At 43.0% G+C, this 22,052-nt stretch overlaps 1 protein-coding gene across 1 annotated transcript in view; it reads left to right on the top strand.

Annotated features, from left to right (window-relative positions):
• Positions 1-22,052, top strand: part of LOC108887158 (protein unc-13 homolog B) — a 162,812-nt gene that overhangs the window by 40,525 nt on the left and 100,235 nt on the right. Inside the window, exons 7-10 of the mRNA XM_051075077.1 lie at positions 1,104-1,161; positions 2,778-2,991; positions 20,759-21,052; positions 21,354-21,441. Coding sequence (XP_050931034.1) covers positions 1,104-1,161; positions 2,778-2,991; positions 20,759-21,052; positions 21,354-21,441 — 654 coding nt within the window. The remainder of the gene's footprint in view (positions 1-1,103; positions 1,162-2,777; positions 2,992-20,758; positions 21,053-21,353; positions 21,442-22,052) is intronic.

Raw genomic sequence — 22,052 nt, 5'->3', positions numbered from 1 at the left:
TTAAAGATTATTAAATCGCAGCTCATTCAGGAGCCTCAAAGGCTGAGAAAACAGTGGGTATGCCTTAAGGGAACTAGAACAAACTTCCTTTTTCTTCACCTTGGTAGTAGGTAGTTGGGGAAAAAGTCCTGAGCCCTTGGTGTCACTTAAGACTAAATTTTACAAGCAGTACAGGATGACTGACAGGATGATTATTCTGCCTCTCTGTGCAAAAATATAACGTGAATTGTAAAAACTAAAAAAAATAAATAAAAAAATGCTGTCCTTTGTTGTGCATTTTTTGTATCGTGCATCCATCCTACTACAGAAAACCATGCAGGTGTAGAAGCAGCAGTAAATTTGCACTGACAAGTTACTGCACCAGATCACTCTCTGTTCTTAAGTTAGGCACTCATTCAAGTTAGTGTCTGTTAGTATTTTTAAAAGATATCAGACTATTTTAGTGGAAATGTACAAACTCTCATGTGTGGTGGGAGTTTGAGTGGAAGTGTTTTATTCGTTTCTTTATTACACTGAAGCAGAAAGCACATTTTGCAGGAGGAGATGCTAAATGTTGAAGACATCGTGGGTTTTGGGAAGCCAGTCACTGGGATGTATTCTGGGAATGCCCAGTAATAAGACCCATTGATCTGCCCTTGCAGTTTTCCACTTTATTTTTAGGAAATGTTGATTTTCAGGGAAGGCGTCCTGATGAATACATGTTTGGCATCCTGATATCTGCTTGTAAAAAAAGCACATGATTCTGAACTTTCCCTGATATTTGCCTTGTAATATAAACTACTCAGACTGTGTCTTGTACAACAGTGTTGTTTACAAGATTGCAATTACATTTTAGCCACAGACGAAAATTGATTATGTATGCTTTTGCAAGCATTCTCCACATTTAGTTTTACCAAATATTGTGCACCTTTCTCAGTGATGTTGCAGTTTGTGTTGGCTCTCTGCTGCCACCTGATGGCAAACAATGGTTATCACAGCACAGATGATCCATAAATACTGCACTGAGATTTGCCACATTACTAATAAATGATTCTCATTCACTGATCTCTTCATATTTTCTCTTTCTCTACTTGTTTTCTGTTTTCATTTTTCCCTTGTTGAAGTATCCACTGCAGGAAGAGGTCCAGAGAAGACGAATGGCGTCTGTACCCTCCCAGTGCTGTAAGTGTTACAGTAAAAACCTGGTAAAAATATTTTAGGTCATGGCATTTTTACATGAGGTTTGAGTGTTTTTGTCATTTGTGGGTGCTGTTTTCACTCATGTGTCATATTGATTGACAAATGTGTTTGATGAGCAAGGACACTAGCTACTAGACAAATGCTGGTTCTCTAGTGCCACTTATTGTAAATAAGTCCCCACTTATTTAAAAAAAAATCAAGCTTGCTGTTTGTACACTAAGGGGGATTTTTGGATGCACTGGCCACTGTGAATGTTAGTTAAGAAGAGCTGTTACTGTCCTGTTGAACACCAGTGCAGTAACTACAGCAAATTTACTTCTACTTCTACTCTACAGAGAGCACCTTTTAAAATTCTTTACAATTCACATATATTTTTGCACACAGAAGCAAAATAATACTGTCCTGTACCTCTGGTAAAATTTAGTTTTAGGTGGCAGCAAGGGCTCATATTACCACCAAATAAAAAATCAAGGTGAAGAAAAAGAAAGTCTGTCCTGGTTGGGCTTGAGACTCCTTAATGAGCTGTGATTTAACATCTCTAATTGCTTAATAAGATATAACTTATTAACAGGAGGTAGACTTTTTTAGTAAACCTGCCTCGTCTTTCGGGATATCTGGAAAGTAAAAAGAATTAGAAGAGTGGGGGACTACAAGAAACACAAAAATATACTGACTGAAACTGCTTTTCCCTGCCACTGTTTTGTTGTGTCATTGTTAATCGATCATCATAGTGGATGTGAAACCAATCCAGCCATCACATTTTCAGTCCAGCTTCACTAAATTCTCATTCATCTCTCAATGGTATTATCGTTCATCATTTCCATCAAGGCTCACAGATCTGGGTGTTTTCAGTCCCATTATATCTCACATACTCATTCCACCATCACCAGTTACAGTCACTGGTTTGATTCTTTAATAATGAAGTTTACTTTTCTTCCTGACTTCTTTGAACACTTGCCTCCATGCCACCAGGCAGTTGGAGTTATTTTGGATGGAGTGACCAGCAGAGTATGTATAACAGTTGTGTTTTTCCCCCGTGACCTGTCTTTCTCTCCACTTTTGCATGATACAGGACATCTATTTACATTTCCTTTTCAAATAAGGGCCATTGCATGTTTGGTTGGTATCCCTTACTTGTCCTCATTGTGTTTGAAATTTCACATTCTTGTAAACTAATACAAGGCATAACTGTCCATTTTTTGACATGTGTTATGTATATTGAATTAAGTTTGTTTATATTAATCAGATTTCTTGTTGTTGAAGTCACTGTCAGCCTGATGTCCATGCTCTTTGTATTATATACCTGCTACCACAAGAGGGAGCTATATACTCAAATTAAACTGTTTGAAAGTTGTCTTCTTAGATTGAACCTCTTGAGTAGTTGCATATCATAATGATGCAGAGGTGACTTTTGTCAGATCACCCTTTTTATTTCTTGTCTGTTACATTTAACAGGGTCCATTTTCAGGAAGAGTTGTATGGTAGTTGACTAGTTCAGTTTGCTTTAAGTCACACTTTGGTTCTGGTGTGTAATGTCTGCAGTACAGAAGGACCATGAAAGCTGAGTAAAATGGATGTTTGTGTTGTTTTTCACCCAGCTTTCGATGACCATGATAGTGCAATGGATGACCGAGATAGCGACTACCGCAGTGAAACTAGCAACAGACCTCCACGGTTCTACAACACCTCTCAGACAAATTCGTCTGTGCACCAGTACCCTATAGGACGCAGGGTCCATCATCAAACCCTGTCCAGGGAGTCTGACTCTATACAAAGCTATGAGCTAGACTATAGAGAAATGAGGGGGCCCAGGTAAACACACACCCACTCACAGGCACACATATGCAAACACACAACTCTCTGACCTCACCACTGCAGTGTCATTTGAGAACAATATTCCCATGGTCATCATGTGGCACCAAATACATAGGTAGAGCTCATGAATAACAGCAAATGCATTAAAGTAGGTCCTGCATTTTTCCATTGCGTTCTGAAATAAGTTTTATTCATGCATATGTGCTCTTTTCTTTGAGGAGTCAAGTTACCAAGAGCAACAGAATACCTTATGATGCCTTATGAATTAAACTATTTATCTGTTGCTTATACGAGTTTAAAAATTGAATTATTGATCATGTCAAGAATGAAGTTGTAAGTGTTGCAGTGATAAAGAGTATATGCTGTTATAACCAGCTAGCTGGCCTAGCTTACAGCTGCATATGACAATAGCAACACTTACACTATCAAACAAAATACTTTTTCTACCACATAGTTGGCTTTTTTCCATTTACTATTCCATTTCTTTACTTGCATAAACACTTTCTTCGCATGATCTGCTGTTTTTTATTCATGTGTAACATTTGATTTCTCTTTCTTTCTTTTTCTATGCATCATGCTCCACTGCTTCCTGCATGGCACTTTTATTTTTTTTCTTGAATCTAGACGATCAAACAGTAAAGGTAGAGTAAGAATAATCCCGGTTGACTCAGGTATGGGTGTGGAGGATTGGGAGAGTAAATATAAAGTGCCTGACTCAGGTGTCCTGGACGATTACTTGGATGCTGAGCAGAAAATGTGGGAAGATGAAGACAAAAGCATTATCTACCGGATCAGCGACAGCCCTTGTGAATCCAAAGGGAGCCGGTTCTATCAGACAGTAGAATGTGATGCACTATCCCCTGAGGATACAGAGGACCCAAACGGCAGGCCAAACACACAGAGGCATGGCTTTGGTAGTGGAGAAGTACGGTTAGTTTATAAGGAAGCCGGCAGCTTTGAGGATGAATCATCCCCTCCTGAAATTGATATAATTCCCTCTGTCAAACAGTTACGACAGCAGACAGACAGAGAAGGACTACTTTACAAGACCAGACTGTGGGCCAAAACTGCCTTAGAGGAAACACTTGAAAGTTATGCAGCTTTTCGTGAGGAGGAGGCTGCTCGGGAAGAGGCTGAAAGGATCAGAGGGAGGATTGAATATGGCTCAGTTGGTTCAGATGAGATGCAGTATTCCTTTGGATCTGAAGAGGAACTAGATGACCTGACATTCACTGAGGGGGATGTTAGTTATGAATATGAAAGCTACTACTACCCTGGAAAGTATATGTCACCTTTTGGAGGACAAGGCTATCCAAGTAAAGGGAGAGCAGGTCGTGGACAAGATCCTATGTTGTCTCCTGTAGAGGAGCCAAGTGATGAATATGTAGATCCGATGGATGAACTCCAGAGCTTAGTTCACTCAGTGTCTGAATACCTGGCTGTTAAAGAGGAGGAGATCAACAACTATGAGTCAATGCCTAAACCAATTAGAAGAAAACTTCCAGCACTACCAGCTGATGCTAAAGCTGTGCAACCTGGGGACAGTGAAGTCAAACCAGAAGTTAAGGAGGACAGTGCTGTTGAACAGGGCATAGCCGGGGTAAAGAGTGCAATGAGCTCATTATTCAGTACAATCACAGGATCAAAATCTACAACTGAGGTAGAAGCCTCTGGCACAACTCCATCCCCCCAGCCACCACAGGCAGATTCTGGTATGTCAAAATTGCTCTCTTTGATCCCTAAAGCTAGTACTGAACCCACAGAAACCTCTGGTACCATTGCAACAGATCCACCTACTTCCCAAGCATCACCGCAACCTGAGTCTGGCATTTCAAAGCTGCTTTCTTTTATTCCCAAAAGTGGTGGTACTTCTCCCCCAGTTGCCATAGTTCCTCCTGCCTCTCAGGAGCCCACAACAGAAAAAAAGTTTTCTCTTCAGTCTCTCTTGCCATTTCAGTTGTCTGAAACCAGTCAGCAAGCTGACACTAATCAGACATCAACAAATACTGGCACAGAGGCGCAAGGTAGTGCAACCACGGCTAATCAGTCTGCATCTGGGTTTGAATCCATGCTAGGAAGGCTTAGTCCTTTAAGACTTTTTTCCAGTGCACCACCATCTAGGGAGCCATCACCTCAGCCATCAGAGCAAAGGAGTGCATCTGCTGCAAGCAGTGAATCCCAGCAAGGGTCTTTAAATAGAACCATGAGTCCTAATAGAGAGGGCTCACAAACAGAACGACAGTCATCAGGTGAGATGAGACCGGGTTCGGGAAGTGGATCAGTCGATCTGTTGCCAGATACAGGAAGTGGATCAATTGAACTTTTGCAAGAAACAGGAAGTGGGTCAGTAGAGCTTCTGCCTGAAACAGAGTCATCTGGTGAGCTGCCTGATATTCAGCAAAGAAGAACTTCTGCAATAACTGAACCAAAACCTGAAAGCAGTTCAGAGGAAACAGGATTCTTCAGTCCATTTAAGAAATCTCTCTCTAATCTCATGTCAACAGTTCCTCCTGAAAACTCCTCACAGACTGACACCAAGCCTGCAGAGGAGTCATTTTTAGGCAGCAAACTCAAAATACCATTTTTCTCCTCTGAAAATGTTTCCACAACAACCCCACCAAAAGCGGAAGGAGGTGTGCTGTCAGGGATTCTTAAGTTTGCATCTGGTGAAGATGCCAATGCCCCACCAAAAAGTCCATCCCCCAGCCCTGCAAGAACTCCCTCTCCAAGTCGTGCTGCACTTCTTGAAAGTGTACCAAAAGGAAACACAGAAACTGGTTGGTTTTCAAATCTATTTAAGGTTTCCCCAAATGAACCTCCTAAGGAACCAGCAAAACCACAAGTTACTCCCACTGTGACACTAACCAAACCTGATTGTCAACCTGAGCAGCATACTGAGCAAATGGTCCCTGAAACCACAGAGCACACTGACTGCAGAACAGAACTACTGTCTCAAGAGCAAACGGTGTCTGAAAAAGACCCCACATGCGTGACAGATAACCAGTCTGAAGGAGATGCCACATCTAAAGATCAAGGTCCTCCTAAGCCTGTGGAACATGCCATATCACAACCACAAGCCCCACAGGCTCAAGGAATTCTTTCTGGACTGTTAAAGCTAGGATCAGTGGAAGATGTGTCATCTGGCAAGAAAGCCCAGGGAGGAGATAATCAGTCTCAACAGGGTGGGCTTTTCTCAGGCCTATTTTCATCACCCTCCCAGCCCTCTCCCCAAGCTCAACAGAATTCTGCCACACAACAGTCAGGAGGACTGTTGTCTGGATTTTTAAAATTTGCCTCTGACAGTGTTTCTGCTCCTACAAATCAGTCACTGTCAACATTGCAAGTGGGGCAATCTGGCCAAACTCCAACTCAAAGGCAAGGACAACCCGCTGCTGCACAGCCACCTTCTGGAGTCTTATCTGGGCTCTTGAAAAAAGCTACAGACACAGTGACTGGGTCTCAACCAGCTCAGTCCGGTCAAGAGTCACATTCAGAAGTGACTGACCATACAGCAAAAATGGAAGAACCTGAACAAAATTTGAGTCAAGGGAAAACTACTCCTACTCCACCAACAGGGACTTTGTCAGGATTGAGTAAATTGGATTCAACAGAAGCACCTACCCCTGACAAAGGTCAACTTGACCAGCAACTAAGACCTGTAGCCTCAGATCAACAACCAAACCAACATCAAAAACCTGACCAAACAACAGAAAAACTACCTCCAAAAGCAACAACAACAGTGCCTCAACCTAGTGGATTATTAGGGGGATTGTTGAAACTTACAGAAACTGCTACCCAGCCACCAAAAGGACCTTTGGCTACACAATCTACACAACCAAATCAGCAATCAGGTAACCTGTTGTCAGGACTTTTTAACAAAATCGTGGAACCCAATCCTACTCAGTCCCCGCCACAATCAGAGAGTGGTGGTCAAGAGACTAACCAAAAACCAGCACAGCAAGCACCTACTCAACAAGGTGGTTTCCTCTCCGGTCTTTTTGGAATTGGGGGCCAAGACTCTGCTCCTGTAAGCCCAGTGCAGCCCTCACAAAACCAGCAACAGAGTGGCCCAGCCGGGCGGCAACCTAATCAGCAATCTGGTAATAGACAAAATGTACAACGACAAAACCAAGTCCCTCCACAGCAGCCCCCCAGTAGTCCCGGAGGAATGCTCACTGGATTATTAAACAAGATTGCAGATGCAGGCACCCCACAGTCTTCAGCAGGGAGTCAACCAGAACATCAACAGGCACAAAGATCAGGCCCCAAGAATGCCCAGCAACCACCTAATCAACAGGGAGGCTTCCTCTCTGGGCTATTTTCAACAGGTCCCACTCCTCCAACACAGCAGCAGCCACCTGTTAGTCATCCAAACCAGCATCAGCCCCAACAAGGTAACAGACAACCTCTGCGGAGGCAAAACCAGATACCTCCACAACCTGCTGCCTCTGCACCAGAGCCACAGCAGGGTGGACTGTTGTCAGGGCTTTTTAATAAATTAGCATCTACTGATAATGTACCACAACAGCCCACCCCACAGACTGGGTCTCAACAGGGCAATAAGTCAAGCATTACTGGACCTGGTCATTCTGCTAGTCAACAGTCATCTCAACCCAGTCAGCAAGGAGGATTCCTGTCTGGTCTGTTTGGTCAGACATCACCTCAACAACAACAGCAACCACAGTCTGGCAAAATGGCAAGTCCTCAACATACAGCAACCCAACAGCCTAGTCAAAGTGGAGGCTTGCTTTCAGGCATTCTGAAGCTTGGGTCTGGTGAAAATGTGCCACAGGAACAGCAATCACCCCAGCCTGTTCAGACAGGTCAACCATCTGTTAAGTCAGGGCAAAATCCAGCCCAGTCTGAATCAGGGGGATTATTCTCTGGCTTGTTAAACAAAATTTCAGGTACTGTGGAACAATCATCATCACCTGATAATCAGGTGAACCCTCAAATAACACAGCAACAACAGCAGCAGCCACGTGCAGGACAGGGAAGACCACAGATTCAAAGAACCAAACCAGTAGAGATGCCTTCCTCCCAAGATGTAGCCACAGATAAAGATTCAAAAGGTCCAGCTCAAAAAGGTTTCCTCTCAGGTCTTTTTGGTGCCACAGAGGAGTCATCATCAAAGACACAGCAGCCATCTACCCCTCAGCTTGGGAACGAGGAACCAAAAACTAGCACAAATAGTGCATCTCCTGGTTTGTTATCCAGCATTTTCAAAACAGGCCCCAGTGACAGTACCACTGGAAAGGAAAGCGAAAAAGGTCTTCTTGATCGGTTACTACCAAAGAGTAAGGAGAATATCACTACAAGTACTGCACCAGTCACAACTGCTGTTTCAGATACCCACACAGAACCTCTGCAATCTCAGGTTTGGCAAGATCCTACAATTTCACCAACCCAACGTTATCTTGAAGAAATTCAGCGTCTCTTGTATGGGACAGCAGATGAGTATGGTTACAAGGATCTTTTATACAACTTTACAGAGCACGGTGTTATTCCACCAGAGCTCTATGAGCATCAGTGTCTTATAGAAGCTCTTCTGTGGCAGCAACTCAATGATTATGCCCTTGCTGAAGCCCTTGCTAATCAAGTGCAGGAACGCTACCAGGCATGCCAAGGGTATATACCACCCACTGTCAGAGCACCTGAATGGGAGAGTCACACATGGTTAAATCCTAAAGAAATGGACATCAGTCATTTCAATGTACCCTCACATCCGTGGAAGGATGCTGCTGCCCAGCTTTTTGAGAGCAGAAATCGTTTTCTTGAGCCAGATGAAGATATTGTTTTATTTGACATGAGTTGTAGAGAAAAGAAACCCTGGAGTAGCTGTGAGCATTTGAATGATCTTGATAAGAACAAAAAACCATGGATTGTTGGAGGAAGTGCTCTGAATTTGTCCACAGAAAAAACAAAGACACGGTTAAGTAGATGTCAGTCACTTACAGAATGCCGTGTGCAGGAATTCAGCAAAATAGTGGGAAAAAGTGGTGTTGGTACTGATGTAAAAGATGAAGACTTTGGCTTGAAATCAGCAACTGAGTTTTTAAAAAGACTTGCCACAAAAAAAGGTCCAATGGATTTAACACGTGGTGCTATGGATTTAAGCAGATCTGCAGGAACTACAGGGGATCCAGATGATGAAATGTTTTTTGAGGATTCTGAGTGGTATCAGCAATGGCTTTCACTGTTAGAGCAAGGGTTGTGGTGGCCCGCTGAAGTTGGAGACTGTGGATATTATGTCTATACAGATGAGGAATACATTTATTCCCTTTTAACTGACAGAGCTGGTAGACACCTTTATGCCTGTGCTGCACCAGAGGATGTACAAGCTCTAGGAAATATCACTGAAAATATTGCTAACATACTGAAACAAAAGGACAAAGTGACCCTTTGTGGTTTTAAAATCCCCCTGTGTCTTGAGAATAAAGGCTTGTGGATTCCAGGCCAGCAACAGAATAAGGTAGTGCTTTCTGATGCACCCATGGACCTAACTTCTGCCCTTCAAAAAGGTGAAAAAATAATGAACATGAATTTGGAAAGCTTCTCTCAAATGTTTCAGGATTCTATATCTTCTCAAGTAGAGCAGCCAGTAGACTTTACTGTGTACAAGCTTAAAAAGATCAAGGTGGAATCAGTACAGAATAGGTATAGCTGTCAAGAGGAGCCAATAGAAGCAGCTGATCTTACTTTAAAGACACTAAAAGGGGGACACGGAGGGCCGTATTGGAAGAATCAGGGGATAAGAGATGTACTTACATCATCACCTACACCTTCTCCAAGGTGCTATTCAACACAGATCTCTCCAAACAGACGTTACCCAATTCCTGAAATCAGGATCGCACATGCAGATGATATACCTGCAGATCAACCAAGACAAAAGTCTGGAATGTCTTCTAACAACGATGCTCGTAAAGTTGTAACAGTGCTATCCTCAACACCTGCTACATCACCATCGGTGTGTAGCAAGGTTTCAGAGCCTCCAAAAATGTCCAGAAATCTTCGTGAGACTCCTTCAGCTTCAAAAATACCAGAGCCTATACAGGTGGGAAGGAAACTGCCTACACCACCAGCTGTTAGTAAAGGGGACAGCTCCTCAGCTCGTCCAGCCCAGCCAACTTCTGTTAGGGGTTTACCCACTACATCTACCTCAACTGTGCCCTCTGTTTCCCCACACAGACCCCAGCTTGCAAGGCAGCCATCTCAGGCAGACAAACCTAGGTTATTATCACAAGCAAATAAAACTGCAGTCACATCGATGTGTGCCACTGGCAAAGTCACTAATACTTCAGCAGTGGACCAAACATCCTCTCTGTCTCAAAAGCAGCCACAAGATTCATCTCAGGACTTTACACCAAAGTTACATATACTGAATGACTCAGTAACATATAATGAAGCCTACCTTTACAACAGAAATCGTAACTTTGGCACTCCTATTGGCCCTCAAATAGGCAATAAAGTCCTAGATTTTTCTGCTGCAATTCATAAAAACAAAAATATCCAACAAACAGATGCAACAGATGCCAACATAGAATCTACACAAAATGATGAAGTTGTTGACTGTACAAAGTACAAGTTGAAAAGATTAAAAGAGAGGAAGCAGATGGATACTCAGACAAATTCGGACTTGACTGAAAAGACTACAATTGCTGTAGATCTTACAAAACAAACAGAGGAAGATGAAGTTGAATGGCATAGTTCAGAATATCCCTCTGTGGGCACATTCCAGCAAAGTCCAAGGGCTTCCCCTCTGGCAACACATCCTGAGATCAACTATAGGCCAGTGGATCAACACAGCAGATCAGAGAGAGGACTGCCCAGTCCAGAGATCAGAGTTAGCCATATCTCTTCTACAGTGCATATCCAAAGACCACCAGTCTCCCACAGTACCTCTGTAACAACAAAGACAAACCAAGCTGATGTTACAGCCTCCAGCAAAAGAGCAACAGATGTTTCATCCAAAACATCTCTTACATCACCTGGTGAATTATCAAAGAGTTCTGACTCTAACAGAGTATCATCAGCAACAACCAGCTCTTCTGTTACCCATATTTCAAGTAAAGCATCAACCCTCAATAGTAATCTCAAACACAAAGACAATGGATCAGTGCAGCCTGTAAATACCTCACCACTGGTAAGCCCTGTTATAAGAAAACAAATGGAACCTCAGGGGCAGCAACTACAGATGCAGCAGAGCCCACCAATAGTTACAACTGGTTTTAGACAGCATATTCCTGTTGACTGCCAGAGAGCAGTTTTTGCACCTCCTGCCTATCAGTCTAGTGGAAAGGCTCAGAAATATCAGGAGACCACTGCACCAGCAAACTCAATTAAAGCTACACTAGATATGTCTGCCAAGGCAACAACCCAGCAGCCTCAGGAAACTGTTGTCAAAGAATCAAAGAATCCTGTCTGTGAGGCACTGTCATTGACAAAGAGAAAATCATTAACTTCTGAGGAGGCAGACACAAGTCCTAGTTATCATGGATCCATTGACTTGTCATATCGAGGAGAATCACCGGAGCCTCAGGGACAAACAGCACAGTATATTCATTCACTACCTTTTGAGGAACATCATTCTCATACTGTAGTGGGTAATCAGGTAAAATATCCTGTTAGGAAAGAAGAGATTCCACCTGGTAGTAGGAGGGCAATGTTACCAAGGCAGCAACCTCTTTTGGGGCAGTCTTCAGAATCCCTTGAAATTTGTAAACCATCACATCAAGCCACAGCACCGGCCAATACAGTTAAGGCCACATTAGACATGACTTCTAAATCTTCTGCTGACTTGAAGGAGGTGGTTCCAGAAGTAAGAACAGATGACACACTGACTGAGGCTATACCCCTAATGAGAGGCAAGCCAAGTGTACGTGAACTTGCACGAAAGAATTCCGTAGGTGTACCACTAGTCGTAGATATCCCCTCTCAAGAACCTCTATGTGATGTTATGATCAGTTCCCCTGCCAATGCACAGCAGGGTTTTGAGAATAAGACTCAATGCCACTCAGATTCTATTCTATATCACCAACAATCTCAGCAAAGCAAACCTGGTGTCTCTGCCAAGTCCAATTTCTTAACTTCACAGTCATCAGTAATTGGTCAAACTCATCAGGCATCCCCCTCAACAAAACCTGTCACAGCTGTAGCACTGGATATGTCACCCAAGCCATGCCAAGCCACAATCGGAACAACATCACTAGAAAACAAGTCTATTCAAACTGAAGCAGTTTCACTTGTTAACAGACCAAGTGCAAGAGCAGTTGCCAGGAAAGATTCTGTTGGCATGCCTTTGGTAGTTGAACCAGTACCTCCAGAGTCAACATGCCAGAAGCAAACTCAAACCATGATTCATGTGCAAAAACAGCAAACTCTGGATAGAAACATTGTCCCAGTTCTTCACCAACCACTTACAAATAGTAAGACAGCGCAGTGCTCCAGTGTACATGAGACCAATAGTATGTCACAGTCCATTGTTCCACCTTATCCACTCTTTACAGCTCCAGCAAACTCTGTTAAAGGCACGTTGGATATGTCAACAAGGACATGTAAATCAGACAAAGTGCTAGTGCTTAATCATTCAGATCCAGTATCACTGGTAAGAACAAGGCCATCAAGTTTTGCACATTCTCAAAGAGATTCGGTTGGTGTTCCACTGATTGTCGAAACACAACCCTCCCAAGAGCAACCTAAAAGGCAACAGACAGCAGTGGGATGGCAAGAAAAGATGCAACAAGGATTTGTGCGCACCGAATCTCAAGAAGTTGATCAAAGGGCATCAGCACCTGCTAACTCCATAAAAAGCTATTTAGACATGTCTCCAAAACCTCAGCAGAAACAGTCTGAAATCACTCTGGATATTTTGCCAAGTGAAGCTGTGCCATTAGTCAGAAACAAGTCAACTGTGACAAGGAATAGTTCTGTTGGTGTACCACTCATAGTGGAGCAATCTGTACATCAAAAAGCAAGACAAGCCTTGAGTGGAGTCAACACAACTGAGACACTACATAGACAGATATCTACCTACCACAGTAATGAGGTCTTCTCTGGTTCAAGGACCACCTACAAGGACACACCCCAACAAAATAAACCAGTGGACTTCTCTGCAAAAGACAGCCTAAATACAACTAACATGTCAACTAATTACATTCAACCATTAGATGGACGGCCCGTGAATTACACTAATAACAAGGCAAAGAAAGAAATGTTTGAAAGAAGACAAAGTGGAAAGCAATTACAAAAGAAAACATTACTGGGTATTGTTGACCTAACTGTGGATCCTCAGAACAAAACCACAGTTATCACTCACCAAGATGCAAAGGATCTTTCCTCTCCTTGTGTGTCTTCTCAGTCTCAAAGTAGTCTTCACCGGCAGCAACAATATACACCACCACCCACTCCTAGGGGGATGACAGAAGATACAGCAATTTCTCAAACTCAGAAATCTTTACAATATAGGGAATATTCCACTGAGGCCACACAGGCCACCACTCAATCTGGAATAAATTGCAGAAGGCAGTTGGGAACAGGATTGAACTATGTGCCCATGAATACTTCAGTTTCCTCTTCAATACCCCTTCAAAGTAAGCCTTCCCCTCAAAATTCTGCTCCCCAGGCTGTCCAGGACAGTGCTTGTACTATGTTCTCACTAAATGGTGTATATCAACATGTCAACAAGACACCTGATCATTTGCCTCAAAACATACCTCAACTGCAAACACAACATTCAATCCCACAACAGCAGTACCAGCAACCTGGTGTCGAAATTTCCTGGACTCCACCCACTGCTAGATCTCAACCAAAGGCTCCAAAATTGCAGAGACAAAATACAACTGTTCAGCATGACATAACCTCTACACCCAAAATTCTTATCAAACAACCAACTGTGGACAACTCTGGGAGCACTGAGGAAAGTCCAACAGAACGTGGAACAATGCCAAGTAAAGGACAGTCATTGCCCCCTTTTTCTACCCAGAAACCTGTTCCTACAACACAGTCTTTGAATATTCAGCCTCTGCCTGCTTCGATTATTCATCAAGCACACGATAGACACAAAACTGATCTCTCTCTACAGTATTTGGGAACACAGCCCGTGCAAAGCCGTGCAACTACTGATTATTATGCAAACAAACCTCTTCAACTCCATAAACAAGCTGGTCCAAGCCAATGCCCTGTCACTGTTGAACAATATCAGAGACCAACTATACCCTCAAGTACTGTGGCTCCAGTTCAGTGTGTATCAGAGGTTAGTGCAATTCCATCTCAACCCACCACAAAACACGATAAAATAAAGCAAGTAAAGGGTAATCAGGGCTTTGGAGCGGAAATGAAAGGACCTGACATATCCTTGGCATCAGCAGGATCCACCCCAGTCAAGGGTTTGATTTCATTATTTAGTGGTTTTGAATCAAGACCCTCTGTCAATACAAAACCAGTTGCTGTTATGTCCCACCACACTCAGAGTGCATCTACATCTGTGGACCCCAGGATGCAAATTACTCCAATACAGTCTACTGCTGTTAGCCCTATTTCAGTTAATGTTGAAGAGACAACTGTCTCAGCAACCCCTGTTGTTAAAATACCTGAGACAACTGCTTTAAGCCCACAACCCCCTGCTGTGTCAAGTTCCCAGCCTTACACACCACCTCTGGTTAGTCACCATCCTCAAACACCCCCAGTAATATCTCCTTTGGCTTCTCCCTCCAATGAGTCACCAGTCTATGGTTTCAAGTTAACATCTATTTCTCAGCAACCAGAAGAAAAACAAAATGTAAGCCCAGCAAGGGAAACACCAGGGAAAGAGTTCACCCCTCCTGAATCCTCACCAAAAAAACCACCAGATACCATACGACCAGAAGGAACTCTAAGTAAAGACACGTCAGAAGAAATTTCAGAAACATTGTCAGATGTTGCATCTAGAGCACTTACCAAAGTGCCTTCTGTCATCACAGATAACATGGCTTTATCTGAATCAGACATGTCAGAGCAGCAAACAAAACAAACTATATCCACAGAGACTGTCAATGCCAACACTGGACTTGATGAGGTCTCCTCTGTAGCTAACATGTCACAGGAGAAAACTGGCCACCCAAGGTCAATCTACATTGGCATCAATTGCTCAGAAGTATCTCCTGACACAGAGTCAAAACCTTATGTTAGACTGCCCCATATTTTTATCTCAGCAGCAAGTTCACCAGAAGAAGAGACAAATGAACATGAGCTCAATGAATATAGTAAGCCTGACCTGCCAGAGGTCAGTGCTTCTGAAGATACTGCTCCCATTGCAGTAACACAACCAGACTGTAAGGAATCTTTAACTGCTGATATTGCTGCACCGTCTGATGTATCTGAGGATGCTGGGGCTACAGAAAACAGGACCAAAGAGGCATTCATTGAACCAGAGCAGGTCAAGACCTCCTCACCAGAGATGTCACTGCCACTGACTATAGAAGATTGTGAGCATGCAGATGAACATGACTCACAGAACATCTCAACCAAGAAAAGCTCAATCACAGATGCTACCCTCTCAGAGGATGAAGTAAAAGCAGAGACCACTGATGCTTGTGAGTCACCATGTGAGCTGCCTTCTTATGACATAAAATCAAAAGCTCCAGACATAACACCAGTTGAAGTTGTCAAGCCTGTCAGTGACCTTTCCTGCCAGGTTGAAAACACAACTTTAGTGCTAGCACAACCAGAAGGTATTGAAACTCTTGATGAGTTAGCCGACAAGAATGAAAGCACATCTTCAGATGTTGTATTGCCTGAAGAAGTTCAGTCTCAGGATAAGATGTCACAGAAAGAAGTATCTCCAGCATCAGATGCAAAATCACCTGGAGAAGACCAGCAGCTTCATGAAAAAACTGAAAGGGATGTTGACTTATCTGCCTCTCAACCCAGTCTTGTCAAACCTCCCACAGAAGAAGTCACGACCTCTAAGGATGATGGTTTAGATGTCAAGGTCGATCAACCTCAGACTGAAGAGCCTAAAGAACAAACAGGAAAAGGTTTATTTTCTGTGTTTAGTGGCTCCAGTGCAACCCCACAGCAGACATCCTCCCAAACTGGATTATCAATACTTGGTGGTATTCTTCCTGGCTCATCTACCAAAGACCAAACATCTATTCCTGGCACAGGGTTACTGTTGATGTTTGGTGGGTCAAATGCCCCATCTTCATCTGGATCCAAAGACCCATCAGTGTTAACCCCACAAGAGCCTCAGGGAAAAGGCTTATTCTCTATGTTTGGTGGATCCAGTAGTCAGCCACCATCTGGTCCAAGAGGTCCAACTGTTGGTAGTGTGCGGCCTAGAGGTCCTCCACCCAAAGAAACTCCAGGCAAAGGCCTGTTTTCCATGTTTGGGTCATCTACATCTCAGCAACCTCCAAGTCCTAGAGGCCATCCTGGGGGTAGTGCTGCACCAAGAGGACCCTCGACTGGATCTTCTTTATTTGGTGGTATTCTTCCAGGTTCTACTGCACATAAAGATACCTCTGGTGCTGGTTTGTTTTCCAAGTTTGGAGGTCTTAGTGCCCAGCCCCAAACTGAACCTAGAATACCCACACCAGGACCAACAGTTACACCACCAGAGCCCTCAGTAAAAGGACTGTTCTCTGTGTTTGGTGGACAAAACCAGCAAGCATCAGAGGCACATCCTGCAGTTCCTAAACCACCTGAATCAGAGGGTGCTTTCAAAGTTTCCTCAGTGTTTTCACTTGGTGGGAGTTCTGATGGAAACAAATCTAAAACTGGCTTTGGCCTATTTGGAATATCCTTCTCAGAGGAGACTAAAACAGAGCCAGAAATAATTGTTCCTGTGAAGGAAGAGATTGCCTCAGAACAAGTGAAACCATCAGATGTAAAAGATTTTTCACAGGAAGCAAAGGATCAAGTTGCAGCCATGCAAAATGTACCCTCTGAGCCTCTTCCTACATCATCAGTTAAGGATGAACTCCAAGTAGAACAGGCATGCCAGAATGTTCAAGAATCAACCTTGAACATCACTAAAGATATCACTGAAAATTCTGTTTCCCTAACAGATCCACATCTTGAGGTGGACAAAGAACACCCCTCTTGTGATGAATATGCCTCAGATGTGGTTGAAGCTTCTAACACAGATACACCAAATGTGGCTAGTGATCTACCAGATAAGGAGACACTGCTGGACCAACAACCTGCAGAACAGTCAGACATCCAGAGTGAACATAAAGAAATGAAAGATCCAGTAGATGTTGAGAAAGAAATTGCAGAATCAGAAACAGATACTTTAAAAATTAAGAGCACAGGTGATGATACTGACATAGCTGCCATCAAAGGCCCATCAGAAAAAAGTGACAATATGCAGATGCCAGAAAGTGTTACAGATGATGCTGGCAAAAACACAAGATCAGATATCGTCGGAGTGGAACATGTGAAAACTTTTGTTGAGGGAGTGATAACAATTCCAGACATAGAAAAACAAACTGAGGAGCCACAGAAAGCTGGTAGTGAAGAACAGACAGCAGTAGCAGATATGGAAAAATCTGCTGAGAAGCCTTTGGAAGTTGCTAGTGAAGAAAGAACAGCAATTTCAGATGTTGAAAAAATAACTGGGGAACCTTTAAAAGTTGTTGGTGACGAACAAGCAGCTGTTGCACATGTAGAAAAATCTACTGAAGAGGCAACTGTAGTTGAATCAGTGATAGCAGTTACAGAGAAACCTACCGCTGAATCTGTGGTGGATCCACTTACAACAGAGACTGCAGTTTCAGAATCAGAAAAATCTATTGAAGAAGACTTGAAAGCCACATCTGACGAGACTGTAAAATTACAGCTTGGAGAAGCTAGTACAGATCCTGCTCATGGATTAGAGAAACCTTTTGAAGGTAATACTGTTGCAGTAGTGTCATCATCAGATGAAGTAAACACTGTCTGTACCAACTTACCAGAAATGGGGCCTCTGAAAGGTCCATCAATAGGACCTGCCAGTCCTCCACTGCAGCAACAGCCCAGGCCAGGCATGGCCAGGCCACCTGGCCCACCAGGACAGAGAATGGGAGCACCAAGGATGGGAGGGCCACGAATGGGGGGCCCAAGAATGGCAGGACCAAGAATGGCTGGGCCAAGAATGGCTGGACCAAGGCAGCCAGGACCACAGAAGCCTCCTGAACAAGCTCCATTTTCTGGTTTTATGTCTATGTTTTCTACTCCAAATGCCACAAATAAATCATCAACTGTTGGTGGATTTTTTTCAAGTTCACCTGGTTCACTTTTTGGATCGTCACCTGCTCCTCGTCAGCCACAACAACAGCAACAACAGCAACAACAGCAGAAAAGCTTTTTTGGCATTCCAAGTAGCATTGGTACAGAATCACTTACTAGTGACCTATTTGGTATATTTAAAGGTCCTGAGACAACAAAATCTGAGGAACCTCAACAGTCTGGCACAGAGTCTGGACAACAAGATACTTTTGCAGACGGAACAGTCTCTGAGAGCACTGAAAAGACAGATACAGAGAGGACACCTTTATCTGGAGATGGACATGTTAATAGCACTGAGGACTCTGAGGTGCCTGAAAAGGGGTTAGTGGAGGAGGCAGAACGAACGGACAAAACAGAGGGAGAAGAAGGTTCTCAGGCTGAATCCACCATAGAATCTGCTTTCCCTGAGAAAAAAGCAGAGGAAAATGAGTCTGCTGCAGTGCCTGACAAAACTAAACTACCCCCAGCACCTGAAACCAAAGGCATGTTTGAAATACCAGGTCTAACTGCCCCTAAATTTGGTTTTATGTCTGTAGCTGCTGAAGGTTCATCATCTATTGGATCCCTTTTCTCCACTACTTCATCTCCAGCCACTGGTGCTAAGGCACCACAGCCACAACAGACAGATGGTGGTCTCTTTTCTGGTTTTAAAACCCTTTCAGCTGGTATTTTCCAGGATGAAAAGCCAGCTGGAAAGGAAGAAGCATCACCTGCTTCATCTGTGTTTGGCATGAAACTTGGCTCGATGTTTGGGAACTCTGACACTCCAAAACCGGAATCCACCCCTCCTGTGGTCACGGGCCAACCTCAGTCTCAGGGTCCAAAACCTGCAGATGAATTCTATGAGCCAGAGTCTGATAAACCTTCCCCAGGTTCTGGAGAAACTGAAAGTGCAGATGCCAGTGATACTGAAGGACCATCTTCAAAAACAGGAAGCTGTGACACCTTAGCACAAACACCACAGTCTGGCCTCCACTCTCATTCAGCTTCCCTGGCAGAGGGTTTGGATAAACCCCAGTTAAAGATCACTCCATGTGAGATAGATAAGAGTGCAGTTGACACACCTGACACCATGCATGCAGATTTGGGCACAGAACAACCAAGGGACCTGTTGACAGAGGAAGCTGCAAAAAGGCTAGTGCAATTTGCATGATAAATGGCATTGTTCATTTATTATGCTAATTTAGACAAATGTGGTGCCCCTTTCCCGCTCTTCTTTTCCCATTTATTATTTGGACCACATTTGATATTAGTAGCTCAGTAGTTGCTGTGTTTTTCCTTTGCCTATCCCACAAATTAACCCCAAGCATATTTTTAGATCTAGACATCTAGTTTAAATAAATGAATTTCTTGTTTAGAATAGGCTATATATCCTGCCCATAACTATAAATACAAACCTACTGAAAATCTGACATTGTATGTTTCATGATCGAAGTTACAGGAAGGGAAATGATCACATCTATTTGGAAGGTTCTCACCATTATATGCAGTGGAGCTTTTTTGTACATACAGCACCTCAGTAATAGCCTCCCTGGCAGCGATGGAAGTGCAATGAATGAAGAAACCAATGGTCTTTATTTATTAGCTTTTCACTTGTGAGGCATGTATAAAGGCCTTCCTCTCTCTGCCCCCTGCAGTTCTCTGAATTATTCTCCAAGCGTCAGCCAATTTGTTTATATGAATCAAACTCTGATAGATTTATGATGGTGTGGCAGTGCACACCACGGAGGCACGCTGGACACTGGAATAAAAGGAACAGTGAAAAGTAATTTGGCCTGCACCCAAGACAAAGTAAATCATGCCAGTTAAAGCATGGAGCCACTTTCCTTGTTAGCAGACTCAATCATCCTGCAGCCACACAGTACCCTCCCATTCAGTCAGCCACTTATTATTTTTATCAGCCAGGTTAAGTGTATCCCCACTGCTCTAACAGAGTATTTAACCTTTTAGTTTCAATCTTATGAAAAGGCTGAAGAATTTAGAACAATGTGCATTTGTCATTGTGTGTCCCATACATTAGTAAATGTGCTGTATTAGAAACAGGTGAATTATAAAGGTTATTTTTTTATTCTGCACTCATACTTAGGCTTTTAGCCAGAACCTTCAAAGCAGTGAAAAATTGTAAAAGCTGGTCTCATTACCAATATGCAGACACTGCCTTAAACTCTTAACACAATTCACCTTACCTTACTGAACTCCATCAATTTTGCTTGTTTTGCGTCAACTTTATTTTTTTGGATCTGAAGATAATAAATTTCCTTTTACCCTTAGTTTTACCCCCAGTTCTTGTTTTAGTATTGTTTTATTCCATTGTTTTTTTAATCAAAGTAAATGATGACTATGACTATTCTTTGTTTTGAAAAAACATAAATTTGATTTGGTAATTTCCAAAATACAGAATCTTTGGAATAAAACCTTTGATTTTACCAGTAGGTCATTAGTTACTTGATGTTTTCTTAAATCATTCCTAATAACAAATCATCACAGTATTCTGAATAGCAATCTCATTCTCCTACAGTCCACCGGACAGCAGTCGCTTTGATTCATCGGGCAACCTCAGCCCGGCCAGCTCCCAGCTCAGCTCTGAACCTGAGGAGCGCCGTGACCCGGAGTCCTGCCTGAGCGGCCCTCATCCCCCTCTTCGCAGCCAGCCATCTACCTGGGATGAGGAGGAAGAGGAGGAGGAAGAGGTTGAGAAAGAGCTGCATCCACTACCAGAGCCTGGTTCCAACAAAGATTTGAAGGACTCTTCAGTTATTCTGCCCAAACCAATCTTGGACAACCATGATAACAAGTCTCAAACTAAAATCTGGTATGTAAAAATGTAGACAGTTAGGAATACATTTTTGCTCAGAACAAGAACAACTTTCGTGTCCCTTAACTACCATTTGAAGCATGCTATGAAGGGATCTGATGAGTACAGCTAGTAAACACAGTTTCAGTTTTCACTAAGGCATTGAAATATTATTTCAAGACAGATTTGAAAAATGTGAACTTGTCCTTTGGCTGCAAGATTCAGGGGATTGATCTAATTTTGATATTGACCCATGTCTCCCATCTTCTTGAAACTTCTCCCTTTGAACTTATCGATCTCTTTGCTTTATCTGTCTCAGTTTCTTCGAAGATGGTCCTCCACCCTGCTCCCCATCCAAAGTTCGCTGGCTAAAAGCATACAACAAAGTGAGAGTACAGCTCCTTGAGGTAGGACGACTCGCTCTGTCTGCACACCACAGCTACTCTCTCTTTGTCTGTTTCTCTTCCTTCCACAGTGACACACACACACACACACACACTGTGTCTACATTGCATTTATTCAACATGATTGAAGTCCAGTCTGAGAGCTCTCATCCAATTAGTAAAATCTCAAACACAGATTCAGACATACAGACACATGAACGTTGCTGTTATTCTCTCTCCCCTCTCGTATGAAATGATACTTTCTCTACTTTTCCCTTATGGGTTGGTTGAGTTTCCAGTCATGCTACAGCAATTTGCACCAATTTTGTGCTCCTTAAGGATTTCTGCTTTGATCTGGAAAACCCCCTTTCAGAGAGGGTGCCTTCACTCTGCTGTTACAGAAAGTTTTTAGTTCCAAGATATGGTGCTGTGGGTTAAAATGATTCATCAGATTATCGTTACGAGCCACCTGGGGGTGGTTTACAGTTGACTGTGGTGCTGGGGTCTGCAAATGTCTGTAAATGTGACAGTTACATGCGGCTTGCCTGTTGGATTTTCTTTTTTTTTCTCTTTCAGTGTCATTTTGAACATCTCATTGTGTGAACTAATCACTAAAACTTTGTGTGTGTCTTCAT

This window comes from Lates calcarifer, linkage group LG13, assembly GCF_001640805.2.
Source record: "Lates calcarifer isolate ASB-BC8 linkage group LG13, TLL_Latcal_v3, whole genome shotgun sequence".
Taxonomy (NCBI): domain Eukaryota; kingdom Metazoa; phylum Chordata; class Actinopteri; family Centropomidae; genus Lates; species Lates calcarifer.
The sequence above is the reverse complement of the archived record's forward strand: the minus strand, read 5'-3'. Positions and strand labels throughout refer to the sequence as shown.